At 40.1% G+C, this 16,498-nt stretch overlaps 2 protein-coding genes across 3 annotated transcripts; one reads left to right on the plus strand and one right to left on the minus strand.

Annotated features, from left to right (window-relative positions):
• Positions 1–19: 19 nt before the first annotated feature.
• LOC122403719 (ribonucleases P/MRP protein subunit POP1) lies at positions 20–2,899 on the minus strand. The gene is made up of 3 exons (XM_043407434.1): positions 2,667–2,899; positions 1,153–2,496; positions 20–1,079 (listed from the first exon to the last, which is right to left on the minus strand). The coding sequence occupies exons 1-3, from the start codon at positions 2,788–2,790 to the stop codon at positions 28–30; spliced, it is 2,520 nt and encodes an 839-aa protein (XP_043263369.1). The 5' UTR covers positions 2,791–2,899; the 3' UTR covers positions 20–27.
• Positions 2,900–3,549: 650 nt separating this feature from the next.
• Positions 3,550–14,082, plus strand: LOC122403737 (cAMP-dependent protein kinase type II regulatory subunit). Of its 2 annotated transcripts, none has more exons than XM_043407457.1 (8): positions 3,550–4,155; positions 4,603–4,694; positions 7,468–7,551; positions 8,167–8,273; positions 8,371–8,632; positions 9,112–9,270; positions 9,450–9,552; positions 9,890–14,082. In XM_043407457.1, the coding sequence occupies exons 1-8, from the start codon at positions 3,939–3,941 to the stop codon at positions 10,018–10,020; spliced, it is 1,155 nt and encodes a 384-aa protein (XP_043263392.1). In that variant the 5' UTR covers positions 3,550–3,938; the 3' UTR covers positions 10,021–14,082. The 2 variants fall into 2 exon arrangements, with proteins under 2 accessions (XP_043263392.1, XP_043263401.1); XM_043407466.1 differs by lacking the exon at positions 3,550–4,155 and adding an exon at positions 4,199–4,383.
• Positions 14,083–16,498: the final 2,416 nt, after the last annotated feature.

A 16,498-nucleotide genomic window follows, 5' to 3' on the forward strand; every position in this document is an offset into this window, starting at 1 on the left:
GTGATGGTTTGCGAAGTAATAATTTATTTACTTTATCACTTCTAATTTAGCAATTCTATACTGTCTTGTTTGAGTATTTCTGACAAGGACAAAGGTATACGTGTTGTTAACCAATTCAAGTAGTGAATTTAAGGTTACGTATCCTAAACCTGTACCTTTCGCTTTCGCAAAAGAAAAATCACCTTCTGTTATGTATCCCATAACCTTTCGGTCACAGGAATGTTTTACTTTGACACAATCAGGAAGATATAACTGTGACATCTTTTGAGATTGTTTGCGTATAACCTCACGACTTGTTTCTAGTAATTCCTTCGACTTGTTTTGGTAATCCGAAATTTGTAAGCTTTCGGTCAAAATTTGATCTATTTTATTAGTTAATGAATTTCTATGACGTATTCTTTGTTTTTTCAAACGTTTTAAAAGAGCTACATGCGTTTTTCTCGAAGCTTTTCTTACAATTTCATTCAAGTCACGATTTATTTTTTCTACGGGTCCTGACCAATTTCTATTATTTCTAAATTTTTCTACATCTTCAGATTTTGGCATACATATTATTGCAAATCTTCTAGGACGTCCCTTTTGTAAAACAGATAATTTAACACGAACTAAACAGTTTTTATTTTCAAATAAATTCTCTAGGTTAAGATCTGGGATATGGCTCTCTGATTTATTGTATTTGCTTTTGTGAACTTTGTCGACTGATAAATTTTCTTGCAATGTTTGCAATAATGTACGATTCCTTAATACAAAAAAGTCCTCTACATCTGTCCATTCTTTCATTAAAATCTTCCATTCGCAAAAAAAGGGACTAGAAATTCCAAGTTTTATAAAATTTACACGTCTATTTGGTGGATAGTGAAAATATTTTTCTTTTAATTCTTGTTTAGTAACTAATGCTTCTCTTGTATAAGCAGGTGTGTCTGGATCATTGATCTCTGGTGACTTCATGTGTCCATATTCAAATGCAATAGATTTTGATTCTCTAAGTGCACCAACTCTTACACAACGAAATATACAAGCAAGCCAAAATGGCATTGCCCAACCTGCTGGAAGAATTAGATCTATGGCAGAACTTAAACCTATTAAAATAACATTAACATTAGTTTTAAATTTCTTATATCCGATATAAATTCAGAATCACTCTACAAGTACCTGTGTTACCAGTCCCAGGTGTTTGGATTAGGAGTATGGGAATCTTTGTTATAATCTCTTCGTTAAAATATTTGTCATTATTTATACCAGGAACTAAACACTCACTCCTAAGCTTGTTAATTGCACTTGTTGTTACGCATGCTTTGGTAATTTTCTGTCTTATCTCTTGTTCCCAAATTGGACTAGAATTTGCTTTCGAGGGTGGCACTGGCATTACTTTAACTGTCTGTACATTTCTCAGTGGCTTTACCCTTTTTTCAGGTAAATGAAACCTTGGATCTAAGACTGTAAATCCAAGAACAATATTTGGTGGTAATTGACTAGGAGACTGTAATGTCTTTAATATTTGCCACAGCTGTTTTTGAAGTTTCAAAGATTCAATATTCTCTTGATTATTATAATATTCTATATGCCAGGACTTATTAGAGCCTTGAATCTCTTCCTCACAATCCATTTGATTTTCTTCAAACCCTGTTACATTAGTATCGTTCGTTTTTGAACAAAATTTTTCATCAAAATTCGGCAATCGCAAAGCGTTCGTTAAGACGTTTATCGTTAATGGTCCGTAAAATCGAAATCGATTCAAAGCGTTCTTACGAATACACATTTTACAATTTTTCTCGTTGACGTACGAGTCGGATTTTATGGTTTGATTACTCGTAGCAGTGGAAATTACATCGTCGGATTCGAACTTGAAACTCGATGTAATTTCTGCGACGAAGTCGTCGAGAAAAGATGGATGTACCCAAATCCAGATCGTCCTTAAATCAGAATGATTTGGCCTCCACAGGAAGTGAATATGACCGATCGGAAATCGAGGATAGCCGTTCTTTTTAAAAAACATTAGGGTTCCTTCTCGAGTACCGCTAATAAAAATCTTTGCGGCGAACGTTAACTCGAATGGATTGCAGTGATCTTTTAAAGTTTCTATCAGAATTGATTCTGGACCATTTATTTCGACGGACGTATAGTAAGAAATATCCTGTATCAAACAGTGATTCGCAACGGCACGGTAATTGGCTTTAAAACATTTGTCGTTCGCGTGACTCGCGATTCTGTAGCCCCATTTTTCGACCATATGAAAACGTTTTGCGTGCCAAATGTGTGTCTCCAGCCAAACTTTGTTTCGTTGCCTTCGATTGTATTCCGAAAGTAAATTACGTGGTCGTCTACGATACCTACGCGACGGTCTTTTAATTTTAGGCGGTAAACCGGATTTAGTCATTTGATTCAAATGGGCTTCCCGCAGTCTGCGCGGTAAACGCTTCACGTTATGGGACATTACGCGTCTACGCATGTACACCGGAAGCTTTTGAAATACAAGTTTCGTTTGTTGAGGATTTTCTGTACATATAAAAATATTGAAACTAAATCATTTTATTGTTTAGTGTTATACGCATAGAATTTTATTTTTTATAAGCCACGCGAGGCCTTAAGTTTTCGACATTTGAAAGTGAAAAATATAAATGTAGCGTAATACTGATTAAAATAAAATCAAGTATCGATCAACGTACCAATAGAATACGTCATTGCAGCAATTTCACTGGCTCGCGAAGAGACAAGCTTTTTAATGTGTACTTCTTTCGGTAACTTTTGAGATCCACCTAGGTATTCATCGAACTGCTCCTTTCCCGCCATTTTTGACAAATATTTATTTTGAATCTTTGTTTACACCAAAATAAATAGACACTTTATCGTTTTATATTCTGGATGAACGGATACCACAAAATAATAATTAATAGTTTAGAGTACTCGTTATGTCTATAAATTGCAAATTATTTTATATTTTCTAACATTACTTCAACTGCTGACTTACAAGTTGCACGTGTTGGAATATACTAACGTCATAGATGTAAATATTTCAATTTAAACCTAGAATTGGTCACAAGGCGCAAATTAGTAAAAATTATTTCGCACGACTGCCCATAGGGGGCAAACTCGAGTGCATTGCAAATAGACTTAAGAATCAGAACTTTAGGTTGTACGAAATTTGATCGTAAATCGATATTTCTTATTTAAATATGAAATAAAATTTATTGTCAGTTATTTTCAAAGACATAGAAATCGTACTAAATAATTTAATTAATCTTATACACAATGGGCATTGATAGTAGTGTTGCGATTGGAATCTTCGCCAACCAATAAGAAGATCGATACAGAAACCGTTACATCGAAGAGCAATAGTTTCATTGGTCGGGCAGTTTTTTGTATTCTCGCGATATCTTCAAAGAGTAGTATTTTGCAGGAGCTGCACAGAGTTCGATATTGGCGTATAATCTGTATAATTGGGGCCCTTCGATGATGTTCAATTTGCCTACAAGTTTATCAATTAAATGTCCAGCGCGATCCCTCTGTTAAATGTCAAGATCCGTGCCGTGAAACAGTCGCCATCTTTGCGACTGAGTCGCATCCCTCGATTCGGCCTGTCGTATTGTTCGTGCAGCTTCATGTAGTGTCGGAGAGAAAAAAAATCGTTGAAAATTGGTGACGAAAGGGGCAACGCGATTCAGTGAGATCGGATAACGTTCGAGTTGTGCCGAAAGTGTTAGCCCATCGCGAAAGTGAGCGGAACGCGTGTGGGGCTTGCGTTCTCCTGGCCTCGCGAGGGCAGAAGTACATACGCGATAGAAATTGTTCGTCGTTTGACAAGTGACACACAGAGAGCCGTGCATTAAACTAGCTCGTGCGGCAATTAAAGACCCAGTTTACGACTCGTTGGCCATCTCGTTAGTTACCGGTGTATGCCATTGTAACGTGTGCTCGAACATCGTTTCGGTGGGAGAAAAATGAGTTGTCAACGCAACGCTGGCAAAATCACGGTGCCAGACGAGCTGCGGGACATTCTTTTGGAGTTCACGATCAGCTATTTGTTACAGCAACCGGTGGATATTGTCGAGTATGCCGTTGATTTTTTCACGCAACTTCGGGATAGCCGTCAGACTCAGTTGATTCAGCCCAATGCGCAGACCTGCTCCTCTACGCCGGACGAGTCTGTCGATGAAGGTGAGCGAGTGAATTTTCATTCGGGATGCGACCTCCCAACGCGTCGAGTATTCGTCTCGCGACCGAGCGATACGAACAACCTGCCGCCTAGTTTTTAGCGCGCCGTTAACGGTACCGCTTCGATTTGGAAATTCGACTCTTTCGTTTGTCATTGTGAAACTTGACCGGTGTCAGCAGTCTTCGCGGTTTCGTGAAAAAATTTGCATACACGCGTATCAATGGATATCGGTACAATTCTTTCTACTCAATTTATAAATCATTTTACGAATTGCTCGTGGAAATTTGAATATTTCCAATTCGCTTTATTTACCATATTAATCTGTTTACCCACCTAGGTTCATAAATCGTTCCTTTATAGAATTTCGGAGTTTATTTAATAAAGAAGAAAGCATATTGTTATCGTGCGTATTTGAAATTAAACATTCAAGGTTATTTCACTCGTTACAGAACCACCGGTCGGAAGGTTCGCGACTAGGAGGAAGAGTATTTTTACGGAGACGTATAATCCTGAGGAAGATAAGGAAGATGATCTAGCCAAGGTATGTCAGTGTGTTCGTTTTTCATTAAATATTTCTTTTACATCAACAATCATAGTTTCTTTTTTTTTTTTAATGACATTTCTTTTGTTGTCGTACGTATCTTGCTCTTAGTTGCTTTACGCGAGGAACCGTGTTGTCGATATCTTCGAACGAAAGCTGCGTGTATTGAATTGATAATCGATTGATACAATTTAATCGATGACAGAGGAGCCAGGATCGGAATCTCGGAGATCGAGAACATCGAGGATTCGTTAAAAAACATCGATATACATTGTACTTTTGAGTCGAGTCGCGGAAGGATCGAAAAGATCCTTTTATTTCGGTATATTCGACCATGAAAAGAACAGGGTTAATGTGTCTCACGGACGGATACATCGCACACGTGCATATACGTAGCGTATGTAGAAGAGCTAAATGTGGATGCTTTATGATTTCTTCGAATAATAACATAAGTCGATCGCAACAGGGGAAACTGTACGCGGTTCTGAAAAGACGTCGATTCGGAAGGTCGAAGTTTCGTCTGCCGAATATACATCGAACAGGTTGACGTGTGCATACGTAAAATATAGAAAAATAACATTTTTATCCTTCCCTATCGAAACACCGCCGTATTCAGGCTGCGCGGGTGACGAAACGGGATGATTTACTTTGCTCGACGATGCGAGCGATGTACCTTTGTGACGTCAGAGCGCGTGTTCGATAACCTGGTACCGACGTGACTTACATATGTATAATATACGTACATGCACGTGAGTGTGTTCGTGAATTAGAGAGAAAGAGAGAGAAGAGACACGGGTAGGCTTGTCGGATCGGGACCGTACTGCTCGAAAGCATTTCAAAAGCAGCGTTGATCTCGATTATCGGGAACTTGAGCCGTTAAAACTGATCGGAAGAGCAACGACAATATACGTGGTGGTCTGTCAGAAACCGACCATCTGATTAAATTTATTGTCGTCGAGGATATTAGAGACGACGCGGGGGGAAAACAATACTCGACGATCGCTTCTTCGACGGGCCATATTTTATTCAAAGCGTTCAATGTCACGGATACGATAGCCTTGCATTAAGTAAATTACATTAAATTACGGAGTATACGCACCCTTAATCCCATGGAGAAAGAGACATATGGTTCGCTTTGCAGAAACATCGATAATCTTGATTGCCCTGTAGAAAACGCCTCTTAAAGTTCTACCTTTCATTTGCTCTATGGAATCGTCTAATTTCAATCTCGAAAACGATAATTACGTTTTCTATTTCCGACAGACCACCCTGTGCCGTTTGACGACGTATATAATTTATCGACGTAAATAAGCGAACGATACACCTTGGAAATTCACCTTCGGTATAATTTTCGATTTTTTACGTATACGATTTTATCGATGCTGTCAAGTACTAAAATAAATTTTACGGGTTTCAGATTCCATACTCGATCGATCGAAAGGGAAATCACATTTTAGTGTAATTGTCAGCACGATAGATTTCGTTACAAATATGTACAATCAACGTTCATAAATCTTCCATTAAATGCTCGGTGCTTTAAGTTTGTTACTTTATGTAGAAGCAGGGTCATGCCTATGTAATTTTGACGCTCGAGGCAATAATGATATAGGTACGGCGCCCTTTGCCCATTAGCTTTGTGGGCACATGCACGCACAACTACCACCACCGTTTCATTACTTGTTACGTGTATGTTTGATAAACGAATAAAAACTCGATTATTGCTTTTAAGAGGTAAATGGTCACCGGGCAATTTAGCGCGCTGAAAATGTTAATTACGGGAGTTCGGAATAGCGTTGAATATTATTGCGCGATCAGGATGCAGATGAATCAATTGAGACGTTCGTTCCGAGAATGAGAACGCAATAACGCACGTTGTAGGTCAATGAGAAACGTTGTCGTCCGTAACGGTAGCAGGTGTTCGAGAAGACGAGCAAACAGAGATAAAGGTGGGAAATTCGAAGCCGTGTAAGATAGTCAGCGTGGTCAAAGATCGCGGTGGAAACGAAATACTATTGACCATCGTCTTTAATCTCGGCCAGCATCGAATGGAAAGGTCATAGAACGCGAAACGAAATCCGGCCTCAGATTTGTTTATCCCTGCCTTGGGTTTCTAAAAAAAGCAGATCGCGATTCGAAACATCTGTAGGCAGAGTCCGACACCCGATTTCCTACAAAATCGATCACAGGTCTCCGACGGCGGCGTTAATTTTTGAATCTCTCGCCCCTCGTAACTTGGAATTCCAACGATTTATTTTCCCGTAATATTGGTGCACGGGTATTACCGATAAACCGAACGTAAGATAGTAAAAGAGTTCGATTTTTCTTTTTTATGTTTTTAAACTTACCATGCTGTATAATCTATTCACGTGTACTTAATGGGAAACCCTTTCTTTTTATATAACAGAGATGTGTTCAGGCTTAACGTTTTCGATCGATTACGCTGCAATTAATTTATAATATCGACGCGTGCTGTGCGATGATCGTAATTCCTCCCGGTAATATTTTGAAACAGGCTTCATTCGGATGAATATTTATATTGTTGATTATTCATTATTCGCGTTACTTGCGTTGTTCGTTACTTGCATTATTTGTTATGTGGGTCATTTCTCGTACGTGCTATTCGTGTTATTTTTTTCTATTCTTTAACTGTGTTATTTATTTAAAAGGTGCAGATTGTAATATGCATAGGCGTAGATTATGTGATTTGTTATTTGAATAAGAAGCCTTTGTTCGAATTCATTGTTGAATTACTGTTACTATTCGTCGTTTTCAGATGGTACATCCAAAAAGCGACGAGCAACGGCAGAGGCTTAGCGAGAGCGTCAAGAATATTTTTCTGTTTCGAGCCCTAGATGAGGTAAGTTAAACATAGTACGTACTCTGCTCTGCTCGTAATTGAAACGGGAATACAGATCGACGAGAGTTCGCGCCAACTCGTGGAAATGCCAATGAATACGTGTAATCTGCTCAATTGGGATTTAGATTCAGAGGGAGACTATCCAAGGGAACCAAGCTGACTAGATACAAATATAAACGTCCAATGATCGTTACCACGCCTCTGGCATTATTTTTAACACGATATCTACAATTTTCGCATTAACTCGAGCATAATTCGATTCCATTAATAATTGCATACGTAATTGCATCACAATATTTCTAGCATTCCAACATTCCTAAATTATAACAAATTTCGGTCTTCAAACTCGCAGAAGTCTCCTTACGGCGCAGTTTATCCTTGACTCGATTTCCACGCGTTCCCTGCAATACCGAACAGATTTTTTCGATGTTGATTAACGTTACGGACGTTTCAATTTACGCAAGAGCGTGTTTAAGGTTTTATTTTGTTATCTGAAGTTTCGTCGCAACCGTAACGATCGTCGTTGGCGTCCTTAAATGCTGGAAAAGATTAAGACACCAGCTGTAAGATATTCACAGCGCGCGTACACGCGCATCGCGCGAATTCTTTTTCCAGGAACAAATGGCGGACGTGCTGGACGCGATGTTTGAGAAAACTGTACAGCCGGGAGAATTCATTATCCGGCAAAATGACGACGGTGACAACTTTTACGCCATCGAAAGGTAATTGGATTTTTCCTCTCTCTCTCTCGTCGAACAGAGAATGAAAATCGACCATGGAAAATTGATCCACCTGTCTTCGTCCCGTTGCTCTTTTCAGGGGAAAGTTCGAGGTGTACGTCAAGGATCCGCAGACGGGCGTCGAATCCATGGTACACACCTACGATAACCGTGGTTCTTTCGGAGAGCTCGCGCTTCTATACAATATGCCCAGAGCGGCTACTATCAAGGCCGTGACAAACGGCACATTGTGGGCCATGGACAGGCAAACTTTCCGACGTATTCTTCTGAAATCCGCCTACAAGAAGCGCAAGATGTACGAGGATCTTATCAACAAGGTCCCGATGCTCAAATCTCTCAAGGCAAGTACAACGGAATAACCAGAGTATTGTGTTAGTCGAATGACTTTATCGTTCACGGGGACATCAAACACTTTAAAAGCTCAATCGTGTTCTACGAGTTAGAGACAATTGGTAAGGTGGGGTCGAATTGGTCCACGCTTCGAAGCACAGTATTTGATTATAGTCGCTTACCTAGAGCTTTGTGTACTCTGTGTGTAATTCATCGACGACCCGATCAAATTGATTTTAATATACCGGTTCCTGCTATTTCATCGGCTAACGATTTATGATTCCTCGATTGTTCACGGTACAGTGATACAGTATTATTCGGGGTGCAGGTATCCGTTAATTGTCGCGGTTTGTAGAGAAAGTCGCAGCTTCTGGCAGGCGTTTTGTTCGCTATTTGCATCGTGGTTGGTGACTTTCTCTTTGAACCGCAAGAATTAATGGGCCCGGTGATACCTACAGACATGATGTGTAACAATGTTATTTCCCTACAGTCTTACGAAAGCATGAACCTGGCGGACGCCCTAGTACCAAAACAGTATTCGGACGGTGAGCAGATAATCAGGCAAGGCGACACAGCGGATGGAATGTATTTTGTCGAGGATGGCGTCGTTAGGATTACTATACTCGGAGACCACGGTCGCGAGATAGAGGTACGTTGGCAAGCAATATTTTCATTTTCCATCGTCTAACATAATTACGACGATCATTGACCTACATAGCTCGGAACGGCGAGGCGGGTACTGGTACTGCCATGATTGTTAGGAGCCTAGCGCGCTAATTACATTGTCGATTGTATAGATGTCATTTGGTATTCTATTTGCTGTTACAGATTAATAGAGTCCCCGCTGGTGGGTACTTGGGCGAGTTGGCGCTCGTGACACACAAACCTCGCGCTGCTTCGGCCTACGCTGTAGGTGACGTAAAGCTAGCCTGTGAGTACTCTTTTGATATATCTCTATACGCGGTTAGAAGTTGCTGTTGAACGTATTTGTCGGTCGACGAACAAAAGAACAAAAATTTCATTATCAAGAAAACGTGTTCGTAATCAAAATACATAAGATATCTGAAGAAAGGTGCCGTTTAAAGAACATCGTTAGTTTACGGAATTGCGCAGTTATCTGTTACAGTCTGCTTGTAGAACAAAATTGAATCCATTTTCCGATGTTTTACTCGTTTGCATTGAATAAGAAATCAGTAGAAGATATTAGCTGTGTGTGTATAGTAGAATTAGCGAAACGCCCTCGTGGCATTTAAAAACGACTTTTTCAGTTTTGGACGTTGAAGCTTTCGAACGATTACTCGGGCCATGTATGGAGCTCATGAAGCGTAATATCGACGATTACGAGGATCAGCTAGTTAAAATCTTTGGCAGCAAAGCTAACGTTACCGATATCCGATGAACTGTCCAGAGGTAGTGATACGTTGCACTGCTGTACCAAAGGATACGACTTTCGTACAGTAATGTAAGATGAGCACAAAAAACTTGTACCAGTCACTTACATGAATCTCATCCGCGTGTTTCAAGTTATCATCTCAAGTCGACTTTCGTAATGACTGTTCATTTAGGCGTGTACCAGTAAGGATCGTCGTTAATAGTTACCAAGTTTGTACCTATGACACACACTGAAGGACAAAAAGAAACTTGTATAGGTTTTTCTCGACTGTTCGTATTCCGCATGACGGGCACTGATGGAACTCTCTAAGACTGCATCAGATCAAGAAGTATTACCTTATCTTGTCGTGTGCTCGATCGTTTACAAAATAGAAGTCTGAGTTATCAAATAAGATTCTCCGGAAAAAAAGAAATACTCGGGATGATGCAACGTATCGACAGACTCGCGCAGTTCTCAAACGATCTACGTTTTACGCCGTTCTTTGTTCTTACATTCGACACTTGGAGAACTGTATTCCGCTTTAACGATGACATCAAGTATCAATGAATTAAATTATTTTTAATGCTTGGATGATCTTCTCGATCGAGATAAAAACGAAGGTACCCGACGGTGTATCTTGCATTATTTTTCTTCGTGGTATAGTAGAAAAATTTTTATCGTTAACTTATCGTGGAAATACAAGCTTAGCTGTACGAGAAGATTAGAACGGAAATGCATATTTTGAGATCCGGATATTCGGTGTGCTTCTTACGATCGTAGCCACAACGCTATGTTAGGAGAATTGAATTAAAAGGGCAGAGAGCACGACAGGCAAGTTAGAGCAATTACTAGTATCTACGATACAATTTTTAACGGAGAATACAGTAACTATTTTTACGAGAACGTGGCATTTAAGTTAGATTTCAGGAAAAAAAGCAAGAGGATATATATTGTTTCAAATGTTACACGTTCCGTCTAATTCTTATATAATAACGCCTGCGGAGAAATCACCTCCTCTATTATACATTTAACAGGACAATTTTCCTAATTCCCATGTTCCTAATTTTACGATTTGCTCTTTGCGTTAACGAGAAAGTATTACGATACGTATACATGTATTTATGTAGCGTATAATACGACATCCGTTTATTTAATTGTTTATAGACACGCACAACAGATTGTGTTGAATCATTATATTTCTGTATTATTTATATTTGTTATCGTCTATCGTCGTTTGTTACAATTTCAAATAGAAACGCTTGCTGTTACGCACATTGCTATATTTTTTGATCAAAGAATAGCGAAATTTTTTGATTAATTCGTTCAAAGAGTTGTACTCTGTCACCACAATGTGTTATTCATCGTTTTGCTATGTTGCTTCATAAACGAATCATCGTCAAAATTGTGGTACCATCGCCAGATAAAAAAAAAAGAAAAAAAAAAGAACAAGAAATAAACAGTCTCTTCTTGATACAGACTCGAGCGCGCAGTCATATCTTTCGCAGGATACGGTGCCGATGCGTTTGCAAATTAACGATGATTATCGCGGATGTTTAAGGACAGGAACAGACAAAAGCAACATTTTTCTAATTCCCTCATATTTTTATCTATCCGAGATCTTTATACTTATTGATGTTGTGAACTTGTACGCGACACTGCGAATGAAATGAGTGAGCACTCCGGTCTCCAACGCGTTTATGTGTGTCTTATCGGTGAATCCTGGTAACAGAATCGACCAAAAGAACCTATGAACCTATTTTTGTTACATGTGTATGATACACGTTATACATGTATGATATACGTCTAGCATCGTGATAAAAAAAAAAAAAAAAAGAAGAAGAAAAACGGTTTCAAACTAATTTGAACGTTGTGCGAACAAGTGCGTATGCTAGTCACTCTTCGTGGCCGCGTATGGTCGTCGTGTTTCTTTCGCGACGAATTACACCGACCGGTCAGATGTAATTTTTCTTACTACGAAACTATGTATTTACTGTGCGACTGAAACTCAATTATAAGCGATAAGCTTTCTAAATAATATCACAATCACGGTGGAAGGATAAGGAGACTAGTATATATCTGCGTATATACTATTATATGGAAACGGAGGAAAATAGCAACAGGGTTTTACTAGCGATACGAACGAGAAATATTTTCTCAGCTTCGGGAGCGTTCGAATTATAGTATTGTAACAGTTAACGGTACGTTTCTTCTCCGGTAAATTTCTTGGACTCGTCGCTATAGTTTATTCGACAAGATGAAAAATCTTCTTAATTATCGTGTCTTTTCATAAAAAAAATCAGCTTCGTGTCAAGGAGCGGAAAATGTTTATATTTTTTCTGGTGTTTCGTAACAATGCCCCTGAAGTCGACGAAATATTTCTCGTTCTCGACCGATACAAGGAGCGCTAATAATTCATGGTATTTATCAACAAAAGTTGCGTAAACGCGTGAGTTTGTTTTTTATCGAGAAATATACGTGCATCGTACGCTTTTAAACACCTGTGTTGCATTTACACGCTTGAGGCAATGTAGTAACGAACGAGTATTACATTTAACATTTGCCGGAACTTCCCGATTCGAATTCTGGCGATCGTGCCATGTTCTTTTTTTTCTCTTGTTTGATTGTCCTTGGATTTAGCGACGCCCTCAGCCGTGGTTCTTAGTCTTCCGCCGCATCTCCAGGCTGTGATATTATTTTTGGCAGAGTATTTCATTCCTTTCGCGTAGGTCTATGTACGAAAAAAAAAAAGATGTTTCTTGTTACGACAGCTTCCAGAAAATCGAAAGAGAAAAACAAGAACCTAAATTATCGTGGAATTGAACGATTCCAGAGATACGATTGACCGAACTTTATTGACCGTTGATTGCATCGTTAAGGACGACTAGAAGTTCCGATCGGCGACTCGAGTGACTTGATCGTTAATCTCTAATGGAAGAATCAGGCAATTAAGAGTAGAGAAAATACGCAGTATATATATATATGTATATATATATATATTGCGGAGGATTATTCTCGCACACCGAATTGAAAAGTATATTTAGACGGAGTACTTATCTGTGCGGAGCCAAGATTCGATAAATTAAATGTAAACGCTTAAGTAGAGTTGACCCAATTCAAGTTATACTGTATGTATCTTTAACCAAGCGTGTGGTTCCTCCTACATGTGTTGCGTGTTGCCCTTCGTGTGTGTGTGAGTGTATGTGACGACCGAGCCAGTAATTTATTACTTGATTTGCATGAGCCGTTGTCAGAGAATTTTCGTCCGAACGGCAGTATGTTTCACGTTATCGTCATTGAAAGTAATCATCGATAAAATAACTAACCCGTTACGAGCGTTGCGAATGAATCTCACGTAATCGTGATCGTAATCGTACGACACACGGTTCACTGTGCCAGGGGGGTTCCTTTCTTCATTAGCTTCCGAACAGAGACGGCGATCGTGTAAATTCGAAGACACGCCAGGTCACTTTAAATCCACGCGATCGCGATCCGTTTCTCGCCAATCTAGTCCAGAACGACGCAATGAATATTTCTGGCCAAGTAAACGTGTACCAAGCTGGGTGATGGGTTGCGCGGCTAATCACATGCTTCTGCAAGCGTCGACTATCATTTCCGTTGATCGATATTCCGCGTCGTCACGCTGAAAGTGTTCGCGAACGTTTCCGATCCACCGCGGTCGATGCTTCAAGGAAGATTAATTCGAACGAGGCGTAAACGAATTGTCAGGGTCCTATCGATGCAGTTACAATATATCGTTTATACTCGAGTAAGATTTCGAAAATCGACGCTTTTTGATTAACGCGTTCAAGGTGCAACGCCGAAACCCATCGTGTTCCTCGTACGCAATTTCCGTTTTCCACTTGTATCGTTAATATCTACGTCCGTTCCACGATCAAACTGTGCTGTTATAGCGTAACAGTCTCTCACCATCGGACCAATACCATAGACAAAAAAAAAAGAAAAAAAAAAGCAACGGAGCTTGCGACTATTTTCCTCGCGCTTTTCTCTCCCTTCTGTCTCGTTGTTTTTTAATCGTGTATCTAAACAGATCTAGCGCCGTGCTAGGCGAACGTACGTAAATAATATGTACGTAAAATCTCTACCGTCTCGACTGTCTTTGCATTTAGGCGACAGTGAATAAGTAAATTTCGTCATCGCAGCGAGGGCGTTAAGATATTGGTCGCTCGAGGCCACCCTTCGACGGAGTTGGCCAATTTTTATTCTCGAACAACGAATAAAAATGTTAGACTCGGCTTTGTTCCTTTGAATATTTGTTTGAAATATTAAACGCGCGTAGAAGTTAATTTACCGATCGATCGAAAATTTGTATCCGTTGTTCGTGAATAAAATCTGGCCTCCGATGCGCTCTTCGACTACCCCACCGCTGTGTCTCGTCTTTAGGCGATTTTGAACGAACGAAAATTTTACGAACCAACTTTGTTCGATATCAGTTCCAGAACTTGTACCGTTTCATCGACCCTGTCTTCGTTCTTGCTTTATTAAAAGCTCCACCCGCGTACAGCATTGGTATAAATCGCGTATAGTGGGTAGAAGAGATATAATGAAATTTCCGAGGTAGATTCGAGTGGTACGCGAAGACCGCTAAATGTGTTTGTCGCCCTTCGTGTACTCAAACTCTTACTGCGCTACCTGTCGCGAAAACTCTACAGAATTAGTCCCTTGACTAATTAACAAGCTCGTTATATGTCTTCCATCCGCTATATCCGACGAGACTCGCCATGAAGTAAGTGGTTTTGAGCGACCATAATCTTTTTCTACCCATCCTGCACACTTTGTTTTACGTCGTACAAGGATTTTGTATCAAGTATATAGCCTAAAGCTACATGAACAGATCCTAAACGCGCCCCGTGATAGACAAATGTCCCGAGGGTGAGAATCTCTCGAAACTTCCGACGCTTTAAGCGAAGCAATACGAGCCACTAACTCGATTGCGTATAGACAATCGTCCGATGTTGTCGCATGAAAGTCCCACACGATACAACCGTCACGCCTATTTATCGTTTTGCTTCTTGATTATTGTACTCGTATCTGTGTAACTGAAACTGCGTATACCTTTCAGTTAACAAGCACGTCGTCGATGCGGTTTGGCACTGATTCGATTGCGTTCTTGCTTAATCTGACAGCGATGTTGTAACGCAACGTTCTCCGGAAGGGGTTCGTCGGTGATCAGGGGAGACCGGAAGGGTTTGCGTGTCGCATTCAGGCCAGGGGAATTAACGATATTTTCTATTGAAACCAGAACGAGCGAAAAAAAAGTATTCCTGTGTTCGTACGTTGTCGTCTTGTTAGGTCCTTCGATTCGAAAAAGCGTATCGAGCCGAAAATCGTTCTATTCGTCTAATGAATGTTTAACAGATATACGTGTGTGTGTGTGTAAATCTTCGAATGTTAATTGCGATACGAGCGCTGTTTTTCGTTTTGCGTACCGCGAGCCTGAAACGGTAGAGTTCGACGCCCTCTTAGACCGCGAGACACGAAAGGTCTTGGGCTTGCTAACGAAATCGACAGACCACGAAGGAAGCTGGTTCAGATACATTAGCTTATATATTTAACGCACGAAAAAATTGTTCGTCCTTTGCCGAGGGTTTAAACACCGCGACGACGCGTGGCTTTGTAAAGGAATGTGTGCGTAAAATCGACGTCCAGAGTTCGTCGACTATCTTGTTAATGGAATTGCATCTGTACATTTGCAGAGAGGCTGTCTACGAGTAAAGAAACGCGATATTATGATTCGACGGCGCGCTAAATAAAATAAGTCGTATTATTGTAATACTATCAGGGTATTGAACGATCGAAAACGTGGACACGTTGGGAATGTCATCGTGGCGCGTGAAAAGTCCTCGAAGGCGTACTACTACCGTCGGGTTTTCATCCGTGAAATACGAAACGGGGTACAAGATAATCGCAAGAACGTGTCCATTATCGAGATGTTAGGCCGAATCGCAAAATCATTCCGGGCGGCTTTGAGTATTTACCAAGATGCTAACGGTTTATACGTTTCCTGCCTATGATCGTAATCCGTTCTTTCGCGAATAGATTACTTTGAGTGTTCTGTGCGTTACGCGAGAGGAATTGCAAGTTGAGCAGAGTAACTGGACAATTACAACGGCGAGACATTGAGAAGATCGAAATTTGCTAGTATACGGAGCGTCTCGATACGCAGCATACAGTCACCAAAATAAGGTGTCAATTATTTTTGGATCGTAAGTAAGCGGAATAACGTATTTTTTTGTCGAATGATTCAACTCACGCATCTTTTAAATTGATTTTCTTGAAAATTTTGTTGCGTAAAATGTACACCTTCCAGGGGTTCTGCCGCAGATGTTATTTTAGGAGATTGTTCTATGCTTAAATATAAAATCGTTTAATGTTGTAATCGTATCGACTATTTTGCGTGCCCATCGAGCAAGACAGCCATATATTTTCGTGATCGCTACAATATTATCGAGATTGTCGCACTTCTGTCCCTGTTATATTTGTTGAT

Source organism: Colletes gigas, unplaced genomic scaffold, assembly GCF_013123115.1.
Source record: "Colletes gigas isolate AHSC1104 unplaced genomic scaffold, ASM1312311v1 Colletes_gigas_Sc00002, whole genome shotgun sequence".
NCBI lineage: Eukaryota > Metazoa > Arthropoda > Insecta > Hymenoptera > Colletidae > Colletes > Colletes gigas.